The 20,362-nt window shown below is 35.6% G+C and overlaps 1 protein-coding gene and 1 pseudogene across 2 annotated transcripts; both read right to left on the bottom strand.

Moving 5' to 3' along the window:
• Positions 1-2,005: 2,005 nt before the first annotated feature.
• Positions 2,006-2,411, bottom strand: LOC120222188 (annotated as a pseudogene).
• Positions 2,412-5,264: 2,853 nt separating this feature from the next.
• Positions 5,265-20,094, bottom strand: LOC120222184 (UDP-glucuronosyltransferase 2B31-like). Of its 2 annotated transcripts, XM_039219895.1 has the most exons (6): positions 19,371-20,094; positions 14,764-14,912; positions 13,354-13,485; positions 11,017-11,104; positions 9,979-10,198; positions 5,265-5,768 (listed from the first exon to the last, which is right to left on the bottom strand). In XM_039219895.1, the coding sequence occupies exons 1-6, from the start codon at positions 20,092-20,094 to the stop codon at positions 5,489-5,491; spliced, it is 1,593 nt and encodes a 530-aa protein (XP_039075826.1). In that variant the 3' UTR covers positions 5,265-5,488. The 2 variants fall into 2 exon arrangements, with proteins under 2 accessions (XP_039075826.1, XP_039075827.1); XM_039219896.1 differs by lacking the exon at positions 13,354-13,485.
• Between the last annotated feature and the right edge of the window lie 268 nt (positions 20,095-20,362).

Raw genomic sequence — 20,362 nt, forward strand, 5'->3', positions numbered from 1 at the left:
ATGCTGTATATTACATCCTGAGATCTTATTTATATTATAACTAAAAGTTTGTACTTTTTGACCACCTTAACCCATTTCCCCAAACTCCAGCTTTTATCTCTGGCAACCACCAGCTTGTTCTCCATTGTTATGAGTTCAATTTTTTAAAATTTCACATACAGTGAGATTATACAGTATGTGTCTTCTCTGACTTATTTCACTTAGCATCATGCCCTCGAAGCCCATTTGTGTTGCCAAAAATGGCAGGATTTTTTCTTTTTTATGACTGAATAACATTACTAGGTATATATTGATACCCCACATTTTCTTCATCCATGCATTACTGATGGACACTTACAATGCTCCTATGTTATGACTATTGTAAATAATGCCAAAGTCAACATAGAAGTGCATATACCTTATTGAGATAGTGATTGCATTTGCTTGAGTGGCTGGGTCATATGATAGTTTTACTTTTACTATTTTAAAGAATCTCCATAGTGTTTTCTGTGGTGACTGCACCAATTTACAGTCCCACCAAAGTTCACAAGGGTTTCTTTTATTCCACATCCCTGCCAACAATTTGTTACTTCTTATATTCTTGATAACAACCATTCTAATAGGTGTTAGGTGATATCTCATTATTTTGTTTCTGCATTTCTGTCATGATTAGTGATGTTGAGCATCTTTTCATGTACCTGTTGGCTATTTGTATGTCTTTGGAAATATGTCTATTCAGTTTCTCTATGTATAATTTTAATTGGATTGTTTGTTATTTTGCTATCGAGTTACATGAGTTCTTTACATATTTTGGATATTAACTGCTTATCAGGAATATAATTTGTAAGTTACCTTTTCATTTTGTTTACAGTTTCCTTTGCTATGCAGAAGCCTTTTATTTTGGTATTGTCCCACTGGTTTATTTTGCTTTTGTTGCCTTTACTTTTTGTGTTATATCTAAAAAGTTATTGCAATGACCAATGTCGAGGAACTTATCTCCTATGTTTTCCTCTTAGAAGTTATATAGTTTCAGGTATCACATCTAAGTTTTCAATCCATTTTGAGTTAATTTTTGTGTATGGTGTAAGGGTGTTGTGTATGTGTGGGGGTCCAGCGTTCTTGTTTTGCATGTGGCTTTCCAGTTTCCCCAACAACATTTATTGAAAATAGTGTCCTTTCCTCATTGCATATTCTTGCCTCCTTTGTCTTAAGTTAATTGACCATATAGGTGTGAGTTTATTCCTGGGCTCTCTATTCTGTTCCATTGATCTGTGTGTCTGTTTTTATGCCAAGAGTATACTGTTTTGATCACTATAGCTTTGTAATATGATTTCAAATCAGGAAGTGTGACACCTCTAGCTTTGTACTTGTTTTTCAAGATTGCTTTCGCTATGTTGGGTCTTTTATGGTTTCACACAAATTTGAGGATTCTCCTGTGAAAATTACTAAGTACTGTTGGAATTTTTATAGGGATTGCACTGAATCTATAGATTGCTTTGGGTAGTGTGGACATTTTAACAATGTTATTTCTTCCAATACATGAGCATGAAATATCTTTCTATTTGAGTCTTCTTCAGTTTCTTTCAGCAATCTCTTTAGTTTTCAGTGTACAGATGTCTCATTTCCCTAGTTAAGTGTATTTAAGTATTTTATTCCTTTTGATGCAATGATAGATGGGGTTGCTTTCTTAATTTCTCCTTTTAAATAGTTTTATGGTTTTATTTTTTTATTTTTATTTTTTTACAAATAGTTTATTGTCAAATTAGTTTCCACATAACACTCAGTGCTCATCCCCAAAGTGCCCTCCTCCATGCCCAACCCCCCTCCCCCCCACATCCATCAGTCCTCAGTTTTTGTCAGCATTCAAGAGTCTCTCATGGTTTGCCTCTCTCCTTTTCCCCCACCATTTCCGCCCTTCTTCTCCCCCTTGTTCCTCCGTCAAGTTCCTCCTAATCCTCCTATACGTGCAAACATATGATATTTGTCCTTCTCTGCCTGACACAAATATGAGATGCATATAAGATGTCTATTCATTTTCTTCACTGTGCAGTGTGGCATTGGAGTTGGTGACTCTGATGGCCAGCCGAGCTGCTCTTTCCATAATGACTTCATAGTTCTTGGAGGAGACAGTGTGAGCAATCTCTGCACAGTAAGATTTGCTGAACATCAGTAGCACTTTGAGCTCCTTGATATTGTGGACTAGGAATTCTGGAAGCCACTGAGCAGCATGTACTTTGCTTTCTTGTTGTTTCCTTGACCAATGTTGGACATCAAGATCTGGCCGTTGAATCTTTTGTGCACCCTGTTGCCAAAGTCTCTGGGTTTCTGCCAGTTGCACTTAATTTTGACATATTGAATGTCTGGTGCCAGATGAACTTCTTGGTCCTCTTTTTAATGATCTTGGGCTTCACCAGAGGTCTGAGAGTGGTCATGATGCCCAGTAGGAGATGGCTGCCACTTTTTCAGGTAACACTGAGGAAGAAAGCTTAATTTTTCCTTCAGATAGTTGATGTTGGTGTATAAGAATTGCAACTGATTTTTTGTTTTGATTTTGTATACTACAGCTTTACTAAATTCCTTTATTACTTCTAGTAGTTGTGTGCGTGTGTAGTCTCTATGATTTCATATATATATATATAATATGTCATCTGCAAATAGAGACAGTCTTAATCCTTCCTTTCCAATTTGGATGATTTAATTTTTTCTTGCCTAATGCAATGGGATGGACTGCCAATACTATGTTAAATAAAAGTGGCAAGAGTGGGTATGCTTGTCTTGCTCCTTATCTTAAAGAGAAAGCTTTCAGCTTTTCACCTTTGAGTATCATGTTAGCTGTGAGATGGCCATGAATGGCCTTTATTATACTGAGGTCTTTTCCTTCTATACCCACTTTGTTGAGAGTTTATATCATAAATGAATGTTGACTTTTGTCAGCAGGTTTTTTTCCCGCATTTATTGAGGTGATCATATGACTTTCATCCTGAATTTTGTTGATGTGGTGTATTATATTGATTGACTAGCAGATGTTGAACCATCCCTGGAAGAAATTCCACCGATGATGATGTGTGATTCTTTTAATACATTCCTTTAATCTATGGTTAAATTCAGCTTGCTACTATTTTTTTAGGATTTTATCATCTATGTTTATTGGGGTCATTGGTCTTTAATTTTCTTTTCTTGTAGTGTTCTTGTCTGATTTTGGTTTCAGGTTAATACAGGCCTCATAAAATAAGTTTGGAACTGTTCTTTTCTATTTTTTTCGGAAGAGTTTGAGAAGGATTGGTAATAATTTTTCTTTAAATGTTTGGTAAAATTTGCTAGTGAAGCTACCTGCTTCTGGACTTTCATTTGTTGGGTGATATGATTATTGTTTCAATTTGCTTACTGATAACTGGTCAGTTCAGATTTTCAATTCCTTCATGATTCAGTCTTCATAGGTTGTGTGTTTCCAGGAATTTTCCCATTGCTTGTAGGTTGTTCAAATTTTGGCATATATTTTTTCACAGTAGTCTCTTATGATCAGTCATATTTGTGTGTTATCAGTTGTAATGTCTCTTCTTTAATTTCTAATTTTATTCATTTGAGTCCTTTCACTTTTTTCTTTATAAATTTAGCTATAGGCTTTCTATTTTGTTCATCTTTTCCAAAAAATGGCACTTAGTTTCATTGATCTTTTCTATTATCTTTTAGTCTCTATTTCATTTATGTCTGCTGTGATCATTGTTCTTTCCCTCCCTCTAAAAATTTGAGTATGGTTTGTTCTTTTTCTAGTTTGTTGAAGTGTAAAAATTAGGTTTTTTTAATTTGGCATCTTTCTTTTGTGCAGCTGACACAGAAGCTGGCATGCCAGACACGTGTACAACCTCATTCCAGTGAGGCAGTGGTAACCTGCAATGGCCGAAAATGTGAACATGAAAATGGTACCCACTGGCCTCCCTGGACTCCAGGGAGGATTGCAGTCTATTGCTAGATTTGTGCTGAATTTGAAGCCTGATCCTTGGGGAGCAGCTTTTAAAGTATGAAAATAGGCCTCTTTAAGGGACAGACTAGGGGATGGGCATTTCTGTCTGCTGCCTATGTGTTGAGCCTTGGGAGGCTAACCAGGTAGGAAGACCTTACATTTGTTATCTATCAAAGGCTAAATATGAGAGTGAAAGTAACCAGGTGAATATTTAAAACATATTTTTTTAGGTTGATTCGTTTTTGAGAGAGAAAGAGAGAAAAGGAGAGCGAGCATGAGTGGGGGAGAGGCAGAGAGAGAGGGAGACACAGAATCCGAAGCAGGCTCCAGGCACTGAGCTGTCAGCACAGAATCTGATGTGGGGCTCGAACTTGTGAACCACGAGATCATGATCCCAGGCAAAGTTGGACGCTTAACCGACTGAGCCACTCAGGTGCCCCAACCAGGTAAATATTTTTAAAGACCAAGAAGAAAGATAATTTGGTCATGAATCAAATACTTTCACATAGTTAAACTTTATAATAGGATGCAGGTATTGGTGGTTATATTCCTTTTTTTTTTTTTTTTTTTTTTAAGTTTATTTATTTTGAGAGACAGCGAGCACGAGCGGGGAAGGGGTGGAGAGAGAGAATCCCATGCAGGTTCACCATGTCAGCACAGATCCTGACCTCGGGCTCCAACTATGAACCATGAGATCAGGATCTGAGCTAAATGAAATCCAAGAGCTGGATGCTTAACTGACCGCGCTACCCAGGGTGCCCCCTGGTGGTTGTATTTCTAATTCCACACACATCACTGAACAATGAAAGAACTGGATGAAGGCCCACACTTGCTATGTCCTTAGGTAAGGAGAGATGCTGAAGCTGTGTGCACAGTAAGAGCCAAGGAGAATTTGTGATCTCCTGAAAACAAAATGGATGAGTAAATCATTTTACACAGTTTTCAGTGTTGAATAGTTTCTTTACCAAAAGACAACACTACAAAATTCTGTCCCAAAGTGAAGTTAAAATATTCTGAGTATTTGTATAAAAATAGTGATATTATAGCAATATTTTTAAAAAATTTTATGTTTATTCATGTTTTGAGAGAGAGACAGAGCGTGAGTGGGGGAGGGGCAGAGAGAGATGAAGACACAGAATCCAAAGCAGGCTCCAGATTGATTGATGGGGGGCTCAAACCTGTGAACCACAAGATCATGACATGCGCCTACTTAAGGTTCTCATGTCCGTGCCTAATGTTTGAAACACAATTAAACTCAATAACTTTGGGGGGGGGGTTAAGGAATTTTGATTACAATAATAAATTTCAATAAATATCCCTACAGTTTTACATTTATTTTATTTTATTGTCAGTTTTTCTGTTGGCATGACATATTTATAACTCTTAAATAGGCAGTAAATCTCTTGAAAGCAAATTTTGGTCTGAGAAGCTAAATTGTGTGAAGTCATTTTGTCACAGGCAGAAGGGAACCTTACATAACAACTTGCTTGAATAAATTGGAGGAGTCCCATGTATGAGGCACACCAGCTTGAGGCCTCTCAGATGCAACTACTCCGTTTTCCCCTTCTTTCCCATTTTTGCAAACTTCTGGCAACAAAACAGACAACATTTTGTGGTGATAAATATCGCAGTGGCCACACAGGCCAGCAGGAACCCGATCACATCCAGAGAGTGGTACTGGACCCAGCTGAGGTCATGGGAGGCTGGCCGAAGGTGTTTGGCTCCTTTGTGGCGCATGACAAACTCGATCCAGAAGACTGCTCGATCCAAGGGCTTTGTAGGCTGATCATGGTGAATTCTTGATAACCTCATAGCATTCTCTTTATAGCTAAAGGAGAAACATAAAGATGTCAACATTGAAAGGACGTCAATTTGCCTAATCATATCCTTCCCACTAAAGGTTTTTGAAAAGTGTCATGAAAATGATTCAAAGTAAATGTCATAGAATTATAGAAGTAGTTATGTTTTTTATGTGGGTCCTCATAGGAGAGTTGGCTTTTAAAGTGGAATTTTCTGGGCCACCAATATTTTAAAATATGAAAATGGAAGTTAGGTTGGCATAGTTTAATCTTTTTGAACAGAGAAAATGATATGAGCCATGGTAACAGCTATAGCTGAGATGGTGGAAGTGCACTTCTAGAATGATCCTCATGAAGGAGTCAAGGGAATTGTGTCAGGGTGAGATGCCACCTTTCCAGTCCCTGTACTTCCATCCTTCTACCCTCTACTCTCTATTTTTCATCATGTAGCCAGTCTGATGTTTGAAACAGACATCAGATCATGACACTCTCCTGCTCCAAATTTTCATCTGGCTTCTCATCCCATTTAGAATGAAATCCAAATATGGCATTTGCACTCTAGGATCTTATAGGAACAGGCCCTGTCAACCTCTTCTCCTGTCACTTTGTCCCATGCACACTCTGCTGCAGGCACACTTGCCTGCTAGCTGGTCATTGAAGTTACCAAACGTGTTCTCATCTCAGCCCCTTTGCACTTTCTGTTCTCTCTGTCTCTCTGCTGGACGCTCTTCCCTGCAACACCCCAAGGCTGCTTTGATCTCCTGATGGATGCCCCAGCTTTGTGTCCCATCTCAGAGAGGCTTTTCCTGGCCACATAATCAGAGCACCCTTAGACATTTGTTCTATTTTGTCTGTGTGCGTGCGTGTGTGTGTGTGTGTCTATTTTGCCACTTGAATTCTAGACTTTGAAAACATGTTATATTTTCCATAAAATAATTTCAGTATATTACATAAGAAAGATGCACATCATCTAAGTGATGGCTCATAAATTCAAACTTAGCTAGAAAAGTATTGTGAAGTGGATGAAATAATGTACCTACTACTAAGGAACTGGTGTAGGGTATCACGAGCTACTGAGAAGCACCATCTTCTGTGACCTTTTTAGTCACTATTCCCTTCCCTGAATTAACTACTGTCCTAACTTTTAACACCATAGATTGGTTTTTATTAATTATATATTAGAATAATAAAGCAATATTATATATTGGAATCATAAAGTAGTCTTCATTTCATTTTGTTTTTTGTGTGTAAAGGTGTTGGTTAATTCTGTTGGTGTATATATAGTATTCCATTGTATGACAATACCACAGATTATCTAGTTATTTAATGGTCAGTGGACATTTGTGTTAATATTTTTTTTGGCCATTACTACTGATACTGTCATAAAAATTGTGTATTTTTTTTGATTTACATGTTTATACAGTTATGTTCATATGTATGTAGAAGTGGAATCACTGAGATGAAGGTGTATTTATGATTACGATTTCTTTATTGACTGAATTATGTAGAAGTATATTGCTTAATTTCCAAAATTTAGAGATATTTCAGTTAACTTTCTCTTTGATGATTTGTAAGTGAATTCCAGTAAGGCTGGACAATATACTCTTAATGATTTATATCTTTTCAATTTAATCTTGGTATGGCCCAGCATGTGGTTAATTCTGGTATCACTTCCATTTTCCTTTCTTTTTTTTATTTGTAGTGATTTATTTTTGAGAGAGACAGAGTGTGAGTCAGGGAGTGATGGAGAGAGAGAGAGACACAGATCCAAAGCAGGCTCCAGGCTCTGAACAGTCAGCACAGAGACTGATGCAGGGCTCAAACTCATGACCTGAGCTGAAGTCAGATGCTGAACCGACTGAGCCACCCAGGTGCCCCAGTATCTTTTCCATTCTTGAAAAATATGCATTCTCTGTTGTTTTATATATAATGACATATATATATGATAACTTGCATTTTTCAATTGTGTTCATCAAAACATTTTAGTATTTATCCATTATTTTGTCATCTTTTTCTATATTATTGAGAAAGAGGTTTAAAAACTCAATATTATGACCAAAGATTTGTATATTTGTTTGTTCTTTTGTCTCCTTTTGTTGTATTTTGATGTTTTATTAGTAGGTGTCATCAACTGGTAATTTGAATTGTTTTGAAAGAATGGTCTATTTATCATTATGGAATACTTAACCTTTATTTTTATTTTTCAAAAAAATTGTAGTGTTTTTATTTCTTTCTGAGAGAGTGAGAGAGACCGCGTGAGCAGGGAAGGATCAGAGAGAGGTCTGGAGACACAGAATCTGAAACAGGCTCCAGGCTCTGAGCCAGCCATCAGCACAGAGCCCGACATGGGGCTCGAACCCAGAAACCGTGAGATCACGACCTGAGCCGAAGTGGACACAAAATAATTAACCTTTATTTTTAGTTGTGATTCTGGACTACTGTGTCCGCTATTAGTTTAGGTACAACATCTTTCTGTGGTTACTGCTAAAATCGATTATTTCCTGCCTTCACATTTACAGTCTTCTTGTACATTTCTATTTGAACATGTCTTATAAACAGTATATAGTGTTTAAAATGTATCCTGATAATCTTTGTCTTTAAATGATTTAGTCTGTTTAGATTTAATGTAAGTTCTGGCATATTTATATTTTCATCTACTATCTTATTATCTGTTTCATTTTCCATGTGTCCAACCTACGTTATAGTTCTTGCTTGTTTTAAAGTATTTTTATTATTCAATTGTTTAACCATTTTCTTCTCAATAATATATTTTTTAGTATTTCTTTAGATGATATCTTCCTAATGTAATAATAATACTGATAGTGGTAGTAAATACTGAATTCATGGTTGCTGAGCTAGGCACTACAAATTCTGTCACAATATTTTTCTCTAAAATATAGAGCATTTTGATATTTATTTTATCACATTTAAAAACTTTGGTGCTTCAGAGGACACAATCAAGAAAATGAAAAACCAACCCAGCTACAACGGGGAAAATATAACAAACCATACACCCTCTAATGTACTATATCTGTAACACATAGGGAATTCTTTAATGAGACAATCAAATTTAAAAATTATCAATATTTGGAATAGACATTTCCCTAAAGAGGATATGTAAATGGCAAGAAGTATATGAAAAGATGTTTAATAATTTTGGCTCTAAGGGAAGTGCAAATCAAGACCACAAGGAGAGAACACTTCATAACCACTAGGATGACTATAGTTAAAAAAATTATAGCAATTGTTGGTAATGATGTGGAGACCTTGGATCTCTCAAATGCAGCTGGTGGAAATGTAAAAAGGTGCAACCTATTTGGACATCAATTTGGCAGTTCCTCATAGTGTTAACATATGACCCAGCACTTCTATTCCTAGATGTCTACCCAAAAGAAATGAAAACTTTTGTTCACATGTGTAGTGTTATTTATAATACCTAAATGTGGAAATAACCAAAATGTTCATGAACTAATAAATGGATAAGTAGATGTAGCATATCCATACCATAGATTATTATTTAGCAATACAAACTACCATAAGACTGATATTCAGAAACACTCCAAGTGGAAGAAGCCACAGGCAAAAGGCCTTATAGTGTGTGATTCCATTTGCCTGAAATATCCATAATATAGTAATTTATAGAAACAGAAAGTAGATTAAAGTTTATGTAAGGCAGGGGGAATGGTAAGTGACTTCTAAGGCATATGTGATCTCTTGGACTCATGAAAATGTCTCACAATTAGATTATGGTGATGGTTCCATAATTCTGTAACATACTAAATATATTTGATTTCACACTTTAAATTTTGTGCTACATAAATTACATATTTTAAAATATATTAAAATAATAACAATCAATTTTTGAGCAGAAGGATTTATAGTTTTGGAAATTTTTGGTCCTGAATTGAAATGATTTACCGAACTTCAAGTTCTTCATTTCTTCATTCTACGGGTTCTATTATATTTTTAAAAAGGTATTCTTCTTACAGTTACCTATATAATGTTTCCATTTGCTCATGTAGAAAATTGTTACAAGAGGTGGTTACCCATTAAATCAACAGGGTTAAAATGCAACGTTGAAATAAATGTCTGGTTGAAAATAAAAAGTAGATTTAAGATCAGTTAAATCATGTTAAAATTTCAAATGAGCCTCTTAAAAAAAGGATGAAACTCATACTCAGTGTAGACAAAAAAAACCTATGTATAAATACAATCTTTTTAAAAAATTGTAATACTCACGAAGGGTCATTAATGATTGTCCTCAATGCAGTGAGCAAATCTCTACTAGACATTGTGTGGAAGTCCAGTCTTACAGCGGCTCCCTTGGCCTTCATGTGAGCAATGTTATGAGGTTGATCCGCAAACAAAGGTATGCCCACCATGGGGATCCCATGGGAGATTGCCTCATAGATGCCATTGGTTCCACCATGAGTTATAAAGGCTTTGGTTTTTGGATGACCTGGGTAATTGGATGAATGACAGTACATTATTGGGTATAAGTCTTAGAAGAAAAATGAGATTTGGGCAACATAAGACACATATTATTATACATCTGAAATGGCATTAAAATATCTTTCAGATCCCAGAGCAAGAAGTACATAAATCCACTGGAGAGGTAAATGAAAATTGATCTGCTACTTGTGACTTGAAAAACGAATGCAGGATTGTTGGACAGACAAATTGAAAGAGAACTTTCTGTATAAAGAATAGCATGTGCAGAAAAAGAGAAAAGGAGGTGGCATGTTAGAACATATTCTCTTAAAGAGACAATAAGTCACCAAGTTTAACATGTAGGTGTCTAGGCAGCAGGAAATATGGCGGTGGTGCCTCAAATAAGGGGAAAACAAGACTGTACCTTATCATGAAATGTGTTATGACAGGCATTTTCCTAGAGAACATAGTCACTGGTAATAAAAGAGAGGTTTTATTTATTCAGTGGTGCCGAATAGCCATGCAGACGGAGAAAGGATTGGAGTAAGTTGGGAGAATTAGGAGACCGAGTGATGATCTGGTAGTTATTCAAAAATGATCTGTGGGAAGTAACTACACTTGAAATAAAGAAACTTTGATTCTGGCCATAAGGAATGTGCCTGTGTATAATAACATGCCAACTGTTGCGTCTTATTGTTTTCACCCCAGGACTGCAAAAGAAATGTAAAGAAGTTAAGTTTTATTTTTGAGTTTTTCGATAATAAATGCTCAACAAATTTGCTTCTTGGTGAACTATTATTATTTTGCTTAGAGTTACTTTCAATTCAGTGGTTTCCAGATTCTTACCAAGAAGATCATTCTGGGGGATCCAATCATACAGCCGAGTATTTGGCCCTAAGGTGTCTGGTTTCTTGCCTTCAAATCTCCACAGAACCTGTTGAAGGAAATACCTTATTTCATGAGTTGAACTTTGAAGTTATAACGTGTTAGCATTTTAAAGAAATTAAGAGATAATCTAGTTAAACACCTTTAATTGATTGATAACCGAGAGGACAAAGGATATTAAAAATGAGAGAACTAAAAAACAGTGGTATAATAAGAATACCCACATTTTGTTATTTTTGTATTCAATCAAGTATGAATGTAATCATGATGTTTCACATAGAGATTTGACAAATGAGACTATCAATGATAAATTCAAATAGTTAAGACATTTTTAGGCAGTTATAATTCTGGTATAGACAAAAAGGAAATTACTAAGATATACACATTTGTTTTGTCTTATCTATTATAATTACTTTCACTTTCCAATGTAATACTAACCTATTTATTTCTTTTTAAGTGTTACAGAAGGGAGTTCACTTGTATCTGCTTGTTCCATAAGTTGTTTTATTAGAGTTTTACATCTTTTGATATATAAAAAAGCTAACTATGCAATCTACTCCTTGTGAGAAATAAATAAGTCTACTTAATAATAATTTATTGGGGCGCCTGGGTGGTTCAGTCGAGTAAGCGTCCAGCTTCGGGTCAGGTTATGATCTCGGGGTTAGTTGGTTCGAGCCCCCCATTGGGCTCTGTGCTGATAGACAGCTAGCTCAGAGCCTGGAGCCTCCTTCAAGTTCTGTGTCTCCCTCTGTCTGTGAACTTCCCCTGCTCTCTCTCTCTCTCTGTCTCTCTCTCTCAGAAATAAATAAGAAAACATTTAAAAATGTAAAAAAATAATTTATTAATATAAATAATTTCTTCTTAGTACATTTATCTTTTAGATTATTAATTGTTAAATACTACTTTCAGAGAAAAAGTGTAATTTCTTACATGAATTCAGACTATTATTACTATTTCTTGGCTTGAAAGTTTTTTAGAATGTGGAAAGAAGAGCCTGTTGGCACTTCATAAATAACAGTGTGGCTGTTGAAACAAATCCCAAACTGTGATGATGCTAAATTTTGTTTAACTAATTGTTAGCACTTCAGTGATACATTACAGAGTACTGACAGCATTGATTAAGATGTGATCCATACCCAAGCAATTTCCATTTCCAGTACCAAAATACTGATTTTATAATTCCCCAGCAACCCTCGTAAACTGGATTATAATTTATATTGGATGGTATATGTTTGCTATGTGAATATTAAAATAACTTTGGATATTAAGCAAATATTAGCATAAGGAGAAACTATATCAGTACACTAAAAAGTACTTCACAAATACCCAAATACTCCAAATGGATATTATATATTGAAAAATAAGTTTTATATTTTTATATATACTACTGTATTGTATATAGAAAGAGGCATCTGAAACTTTCCCATGTTAGGCTTGACTCCTTAATATATTTCCTTCACTTCTCTCGGTCAGGAGGAGTTATTATCCTAATAGGTTAGAGTCCTTTCAGAACCACGTATTTCTAAGCATGGGATGACCTTGACAGATGGACCCATCTTCCCCCTTTTCATACATCTTTCTTTTTCACTCTTAATAGGGCCCACTCCACCAGGTATGCCAGTTTTTCTCTCTCTGTAAATCATCTTGGCTGGATGAACACCTAGACATAGCTTGGTGAAAGATGGCCATCCTTTCTCTGAACAGCACACTGAGTAGTCCTATTGCAAAATGTAGGGGAAGGAAAAGAAACCTAGATTTTTCTGGCAAGCTTAAACTGCATGATACTTTCTGGACTTTTATCAATTCCTTCTTAACATAACTGTTTAAATTTAACTTGTTTCTGAGAACATCTATGAGGTATTCAGTGACCTCAGAAATCCAGACAGGAAAGGAGCAAATGACTAGATGGAATTTGGCAATTTCTGTACCTGCCCACAATACATTATAATACCAAACATTATTACACTGTACCTTCTATCTATCTATCTATCTATCTATCTATCTATCTATCTATCTATCTATCTATCATCTACCTATCTATCTCCCTACCTACCTATCTAATCTGTCTATCTATCATCTGTATCTGATCTCAGTGTTAATGCCAAAGTTATTATTCATCAAAACACCTTCTGTACTACTTTAGCATCTGCCATGTATATTTTAGTATGAACTCGTATCTGAGATAAATTGGAGCTATCATAATGGTTTCCGTGTCATAAAGGAAAGGGTAATCACACCTTTTACAGAGTTTAACAGACTCATTAAGTAGTGGTATACGATTAAGTTACTTTAGCTAACCTTTTGTGGAATCTGGGCAAGGGCTGATGCAATCATGTTGGCTCTTTCTTCTGAAATGTTACGGACCATTGACCCTAGAGTAAACACCACAATACCATTTTCTCCAGAGCTCTGGGCAAACTCTTCCATTTCCTGTGAAGAAAGAATTTGCTCCATCACAAAAGAGGAAGTGCATAGTAAACACTGCTGAAAGAATTTCTACAAACAGCTAAAGAGAGATCTTAAAAATTACCAGGAATTATTAAGGAAATGCCTGTTTTATCTTTAATTTGTGGCAAAATACACATAAAATTTGCCATGTTAATTATTCCTGAGTATGCAATTCAATAGTATCTTTATGTACATTGTTGGGCAACCACTTACCAGAACTTTTTCAACTTGTAAACCTGGAACTCTGTACCCATTATATAACAATTCCAAATTCCCTCCTTCACCATCGTTAGCAGCAATCATGTAGTATCGTATTTCTTCTATACATCTGACTAGTCTGAATACTCCTATCAATGGAATCATCAGTATTTGTCTTTTCGTGATTGCCTCTTCTCACTTTGCATAACATCCTCAAGCTTATCCATGTTGGAGTATGTGTTAGAATTTTCTTCAATTTTTCCGACCAATATTCTACTGTGTGTAAATACATTTTGTTTATGGACTTATCTGTTGATGGACACTTATGTTAGACTGAATAAAACTTGTACTGATTTTACCTCAGGCTTTAGACTTTGAGAAAGTTACCATATATGCCTAAGCACTTTGCAGTCAAAATCAGTATTGGGTTAACCATCAAATAAGATCTTAGTTTCAACTTGTTGCCAATAAGAAGGCAGACAAACAAGATGTTGAAGAGCCCACAGAATAATTCAGTAGGGAGTGCTCGTTTTTCAATTATGTCTTAAAGATATGATATCAACTTAAAACATATTACATTATTGATTTCTTTAGTAGAGAATATCATTCTATATGCTAACAGAACCCTTCTGCAATTTTATACTATGGATGTTTTTTAGATATAAATGGTAGAAATTATTTGGTCTTTGTTAAATATGCAGAATTTATGATCCTTATTGTATACACAGTATAGATTTTCTCTGTGCCCAACTTGTCAGTCAGCTGTAATGTTGAGAACCATGTTCCCCAACAGATCTTTACTGAGATTTTTTTCCCCAGCCTTGGTGTGTGGCAGAAAACACATGCTCTAATTGACTAAGCAGAACTTTTCATGCTCTAAGATGTCAAACCTTGGGATCTCAAATGAGGAATTGTGCAAATGTTGTGGTGATGGCAAGTAAGCATTGGATTTGCCTGCAGATAGTGTTGGGGCACACAAACGTATTGTTGAAGAAGGATCTTCCTAAGCTAGAATACTGGTGACGTGTCTCAGAGCAAATAAAAGAAACAAGAATTAGTTACCCTAGGCAGGGGTTTGGCAGGTTTGCAGTGGAGGCCGCCAACAAATTCAAAATGTGGCAGGACTGGGCGAGGAAATTCAAAATCCCAGTAGGTTCGAATGAGCCATAGGTCAGCTTTCCTCATTAACTCAGAAAATGTAGTGGGTCTTCCTGAAGGGAAAAAAGCAAATAGGTCACATCAATGAGAATAGGCTAGTTCTTAGAGGGGGAAAACTTATACCGACATATTGATCTATTGTAGTAATGAACAATAAAATTACAGTTTCCATTTTTCTAGCCTTAATGTTCTAAAAACTTGTCAATGATTTTGTCAAAATTAATGTCTTTATATGTATGTTCAATAGACAATGCAATTAAAATAATCTGTTACCTTTTTCCTCATACTGTCATATCTTATTTTGCATTAAAATCTTATATATAACATATAATAATCATAATATATATTTTTCTAAAATAAAAAATTTATTCTGCTTCTAAAAAATAAGAGAAAAAATAAAAACCATATAATCATCTCCCTATATGCAGAAAAAGCACTTGACAAACACAACATCCATTCATGATAAAATCTCTCAACAAAGTTGGTTTAGAGGGAGCATACCTCAACAAAGTAAAGGCCTTCTATGGAAAACCCACAGTGAACGTCATACTCAATGGAGCAAAACTGAGAGCTTTTCCCCTAAGGTCAGGAGCAAGACAAGGACGTCCACTCTCACCACTTTTATTCCACATAGTACTAGAAGTCATAGCTCCTGCACTCAGACAACAACAACAAAAAATAAAAGGATCCAAATTGGTAAGGAAGTAGTAAAACTTTAATTATTTGCAAATGACATGCTATCATACAGAGAAAATATAAAGACTCCACCAAAAAGCTAGAACTAGAACTGAAATGAATTCAGTCAAGTCCCAGGATACAAAATGAATGTACAGAAATCTGCTGGATTTCTATACCCTGATAATGAGGCAGAAGAAAGAAATTGAGAAACAATCCTGTTTGCAATCGCACCAAAAATTATAAAGTACCTAGGAATAAACTTAACCGAGGAGGTAAAAGACATGTACTCTGAAAAACACTGATGAAAGAAATTGACAAGGACCCAAAGAAATGAAAAGATATTCCATGCTGATGGATTGGAAGAACAAATGTTGCTGTCAACACTACCCAAAACAGTTTACAGATTTAATGGAGTCCCTATCAAAACACCAACAGCATTTTTCACAGAGCAGGAACAAACAATCCTATAATTTGTATGGGACTACAAAAGACCCCGAATAGCCAAAGCAATCTTGGAAAAGAAAAAACTGGAGGTATCACAATTCCTGATTTCAAGTTATACTACCAGGCTGTAGTAATCAAAACAGTATAGTATTCACACAAAGACAGACACATAGATCAACGGAACAGCACAGAAAAGCCAGAAATAAACCCACAGTTATATGGTCAATTAATCTTTGACAAAACAGGAAAAAATATCCAATAGAAAGTCTCTTCAGCAAATGTTGGGAAAACTGGATAGCTACATGCAAACTGTAAAACTCGACCACTTCCTTACACCATACACAGAAATAAATTCAAGGTAGATTAAAGACCTAAATGTGAGACCTGAGAACATAAAAATTCTAGAGGAGAGCAAAGGCAATAATACGTCTGACATCAGCAGTAGCAGTATTTTTCTAGATACGTTTTTCTAGATATTTTTCCTGAGGCAAAGGAAACCAAAGCAAAAATAAACTATTGGGACTACATTAAAATAAAATAAACCTGCTTCACAATGAAGGAAACAATTAACAAAATTAAAAGGCAGCTTACTGAATGGGAGAAGATATTTGCGAATGACACATACAAGGAAGCATTAGTTATCCAAAATACGTAAGTAATTTGTACAATTAACATCTAAAAACCAAATAATCCAATTAAAAATGGACAGAAGACATAAACACACATTTCTTCAAAGAAGAAATTCAGATGGCCAACAGACACATGAAAAGATGCTCCACATTACTTTTCATCAGAGAAATACAAGTCAGAACTACATACAATGAGATACCACTTTACACCTTTCAGAATGGGTAAAATAAAAAACACAAAGTGTGGAGGTTTCTCAAAAATTTAAAAATAAAACCACCCTACAATCCAACAATTCTACTTCTCTTTCCCGAAAAATACAAAAATACTAATTTAAAGGGAAACATGTATGCATACGTTTTTAGAGCATTATGTATAATAGCCAAATATGGAAACAGCCCGAGTGTCCATAGACTTGAGTGGATAAAGAAGAATGATCTTGCAATTTGCAATGACATGAATAGAGCTACAGAGTATTATGCTAAGTGATATTAAGTCAGAGAAAGAACAATACCATATGATTTCACTTATGTATGGATTTAAGAAATGAAACAAATAAAGGACAAGGAGAGAGAGAGAGAGAGACAAACCAAGAAACAGACTCTTAAATGTAGAGAACAAAGTTCTGATTATCTGAGGAGAGGTGAAAGCGGGGGGGTGGGTGGTAAAATAAGTGATAGGGATTAAGGAGTGCACTTGTCATGAAGAGCACTGAGTGATGTATGGAATTGGTGAATCACTGTATTTTCACCTAAAACGAACCTAACACGTTAACTTATACTGGAATTAAAATAATAACTTAATAAAAAAAAAAGTAAGTAGGTAAGTAGCTAAGTAAGTAAGTAAGTAAATAAGCAAAAAAACCCACACCAAGTAACAGGTAGAAAAGACGAGAGTAATATAATGTCAATATACTAGGGAATTTTCTGAAAGGGGTTTGGAATAATTTAGCCAAAACAGTATAAGAGTGTGACTTAATAATGCACTCACACAACACATATATGATGCAAACATGTATAATGATGCAAATATATAATTACAAGGATATATGTTCATATATATATATAAAAGACAATGTTCAAGAGGCTCATTTCCTTTTTTTTTTTAACTTTTTAAAATATTTTTTATTTATTTCTTAGAGAGAGACAGCGTGAGCAGGGGAGGATCAGAGAGAGAGAGGGAGATACAGAATCTGAAACCAGCTCCAGGCTCTGAGCTAGCTGTCAGCACAGAGCCCGACGTGAGGCTCAAACCCCCAAACCATGAGATCATGACCTGGGCCAAAGTTGGACACTTAACCGACTGAGCCACCCAGGCACCCCACAAGAGGCTCATTTCTAACATCACAGTAGTACATTCACAATCATAAATGATTATTGAACCTAAGCACTATCAAATTAGACATGCATTTGTTTACTCTGAAATGCTGCAAAAGTAACACATGCAAATGTAAGCAACTATTTGAGCTTCCCAATCAATTAACCAATGGAAACACCTTTTGCTAGAATCCTGTGTAATTTCTATAATTTAGCAAGTTATTTCCTTGACCCTGGATTTCCCAAGGATACTGTGAGACTCTGAGGGTATGGCTTGATTCCTTGTGCTCTCCATTGCACTTGGTTCCTATTAGGAGCTCAATAAGGTTTGTGTATTAAGTAATATTTGCCAATAACAGCTGGAGCATTTTCATCAAGTATGGAAATACATATATGCGCTGTTAACTTTGGCTCATTTTGTCTTTAATGGAGTGGCATGGTTGTGTGTATGTCTACCCTTCACCAAAACTTAGGCCTTTAAAACACGATTCATAAGTCCTTGTGAAAGAATGTGTAATCATTAGAAACTTCATATTATAGTTCCTGAGTCTGGGATAGAGCCACCATATCTTCCAATTGTGAAGGAATCTTTCAGGTAATGTGACAAAACATTTTAATTTTTAAATGAGGAAAGTGAGGAGAAACAAATGGAAATAATGTCCATAAGCAGTTGTGCTAGAAATATGGAACTCTTCAATCTACATGTCTGTTTACATCAAGATAGTGAAATTTCTAATGCCTTTTTAAAGATTGCAAAATATAGTAAAATGGTTATGTAGAAAATCGGTGCAGCAGAGAGGAGTTTTAAGGCACTACTCTGATACAGTAGTAGTGGATACATGTGATTATAAGTTTGTTAAAACCCATAGAATGTACAACACCAAAAGTGAACTCTATTGTAAACTATGGACTTTGGATGATAATAATGTGTCACTATAGGTTCATCAGTTGTAACGAATGTACCATTCTGGTGGGAGATGTTGATAATGGGGGAACTTATGCATGTGTGGGGGCAGTAGTTATATGGGAAATCTCAAATAAATACACCGTGACTTAAAATTGTTCTAAAAAATAAAGCATATTGTAAGTAGTGTTTTCACCCTGCATTTAATAAACATAGGAAGGATTAAACACTTTACCCAGAAAAACATTTTTTAAATATTAAAAGCAAGCAAATAATAGATACATCATTGCTCCAAGAAATCCTCAGGTCTTCAATTTGTGGTTATTAACTTCCTGGAGTGTAATGTATTAATACTGGACCACAGGTTCAAACTGACCCTCCTGCATGCCTTTCCACAATATTTGTGAGATTGAGAGATCATTTTATATTTTCATTTTATCCTTTCTCTTATAAAAGACAACTTCCTCTGACTTTATCCAAACATGCCTCCAAGAAACAAGGAGAATTAAGACTTCATGCTACCAGTTAAAAATATGACTTACCTAGTACTTCACTGTAAAACTGATCCCATCTCTTCTCATCGAATGTTTGGAACCAAAAGTCAAAGTAAAGTACATATATCATATTTTTAACTCTCTCCATGAATGTCATTTGATCGCTTAATTCTGACATAATAACAGGTACATAGGAGGGAGGGAAAGGAAGCCCTCCTCTATACTTTTCAAATGCATAGCCTGGAGAGAAGCGGAGACTGTACACTAAAGGTATTTTAAGTAGTTCAGCTATCAGCTCGCCACACGGTCCAACGGGATCTGCAAGCATGACATCAAACTTTGATTCTTGTAGTTTTTTCATGAGTTTCTTGTTCAACACTGCATCTTTACAGAGCTTTTCAATGAAGTGAGAATATTCCCAGAAGGCTTCTTGCATTTGTGAAAAATATGCCCAAAATGTATCTTTTGGCATATCGTAAATCCATTCCGTGATCCGTCTTTGGAAGAGATTCTCAAAATCATTTTTCAATAAATGTGCATGATAAACCTCAAAATTAATAGGAGATGATTTGCTTGGACCAACAAGAATGGAACTTGAAGATGTCAGAACAGTCACTTCATGACCTCTCTGGACAAGTTCATCCAGAATTGTCTTTATATTGATCCAGTGGCTGTATTCTGTGGGCCACACCAGCACCTTTCCACAGCTCGCAGAGCTAAAGTAGCAGCTCAGATGTAGCAGAAGCACAACTGAAATCCATTTCATAGACATCCTAGTGGAATGCAATGCTTCTTTTCAAATTCCTGTTTCCTTCTACCGTCGCTTGTTCTAATATCCAAGGAGAAATCAATCAAGAAGTTAAAATATAACGCTTACATTCAAAGTAAATACATCATACGAACAGTCAGAGCATTTGGATGGCATGTGGACAAAGCTAAAGGCAGATGACTTCATTGGTATACACGTGCTTAATGTCTCTTTGATGATTATAAGTTCTATTATCTAGCTAAGAGCCAATGACCTTGCACATGCAAATCAC

The sequence above is a fragment of the Hyaena hyaena genome, unplaced genomic scaffold (genome assembly GCF_003009895.1).
Source record: "Hyaena hyaena isolate Hyena2069 unplaced genomic scaffold, ASM300989v1 scaffold_846, whole genome shotgun sequence".
In the NCBI taxonomy this organism is placed as follows: Eukaryota; Metazoa; Chordata; class Mammalia; order Carnivora; family Hyaenidae; genus Hyaena; species Hyaena hyaena.

Bases quoted from the DNA above. Each gene is read 5' to 3' on its own strand.
- LOC120222184 (XM_039219895.1), bottom strand. From the start codon at position 20,094: ATGTCTATGAAATGGATTTCAGTTGTGCTTCTGCTACATCTGAGCTGC. The intron at 14,913-19,370 runs GTAAGTCATATT...TTTTCCCTTCAG, and splicing joins GTTTTACAGTGAAGTACTAG to GAAGACCCACTACATTTTCT. The intron at 13,486-14,763 runs GTAACTAATTCT...CTTTCTTCACAG, and splicing joins CTGCCAAACCCCTGCCTAGG to GAAATGGAAGAGTTTGCCCA.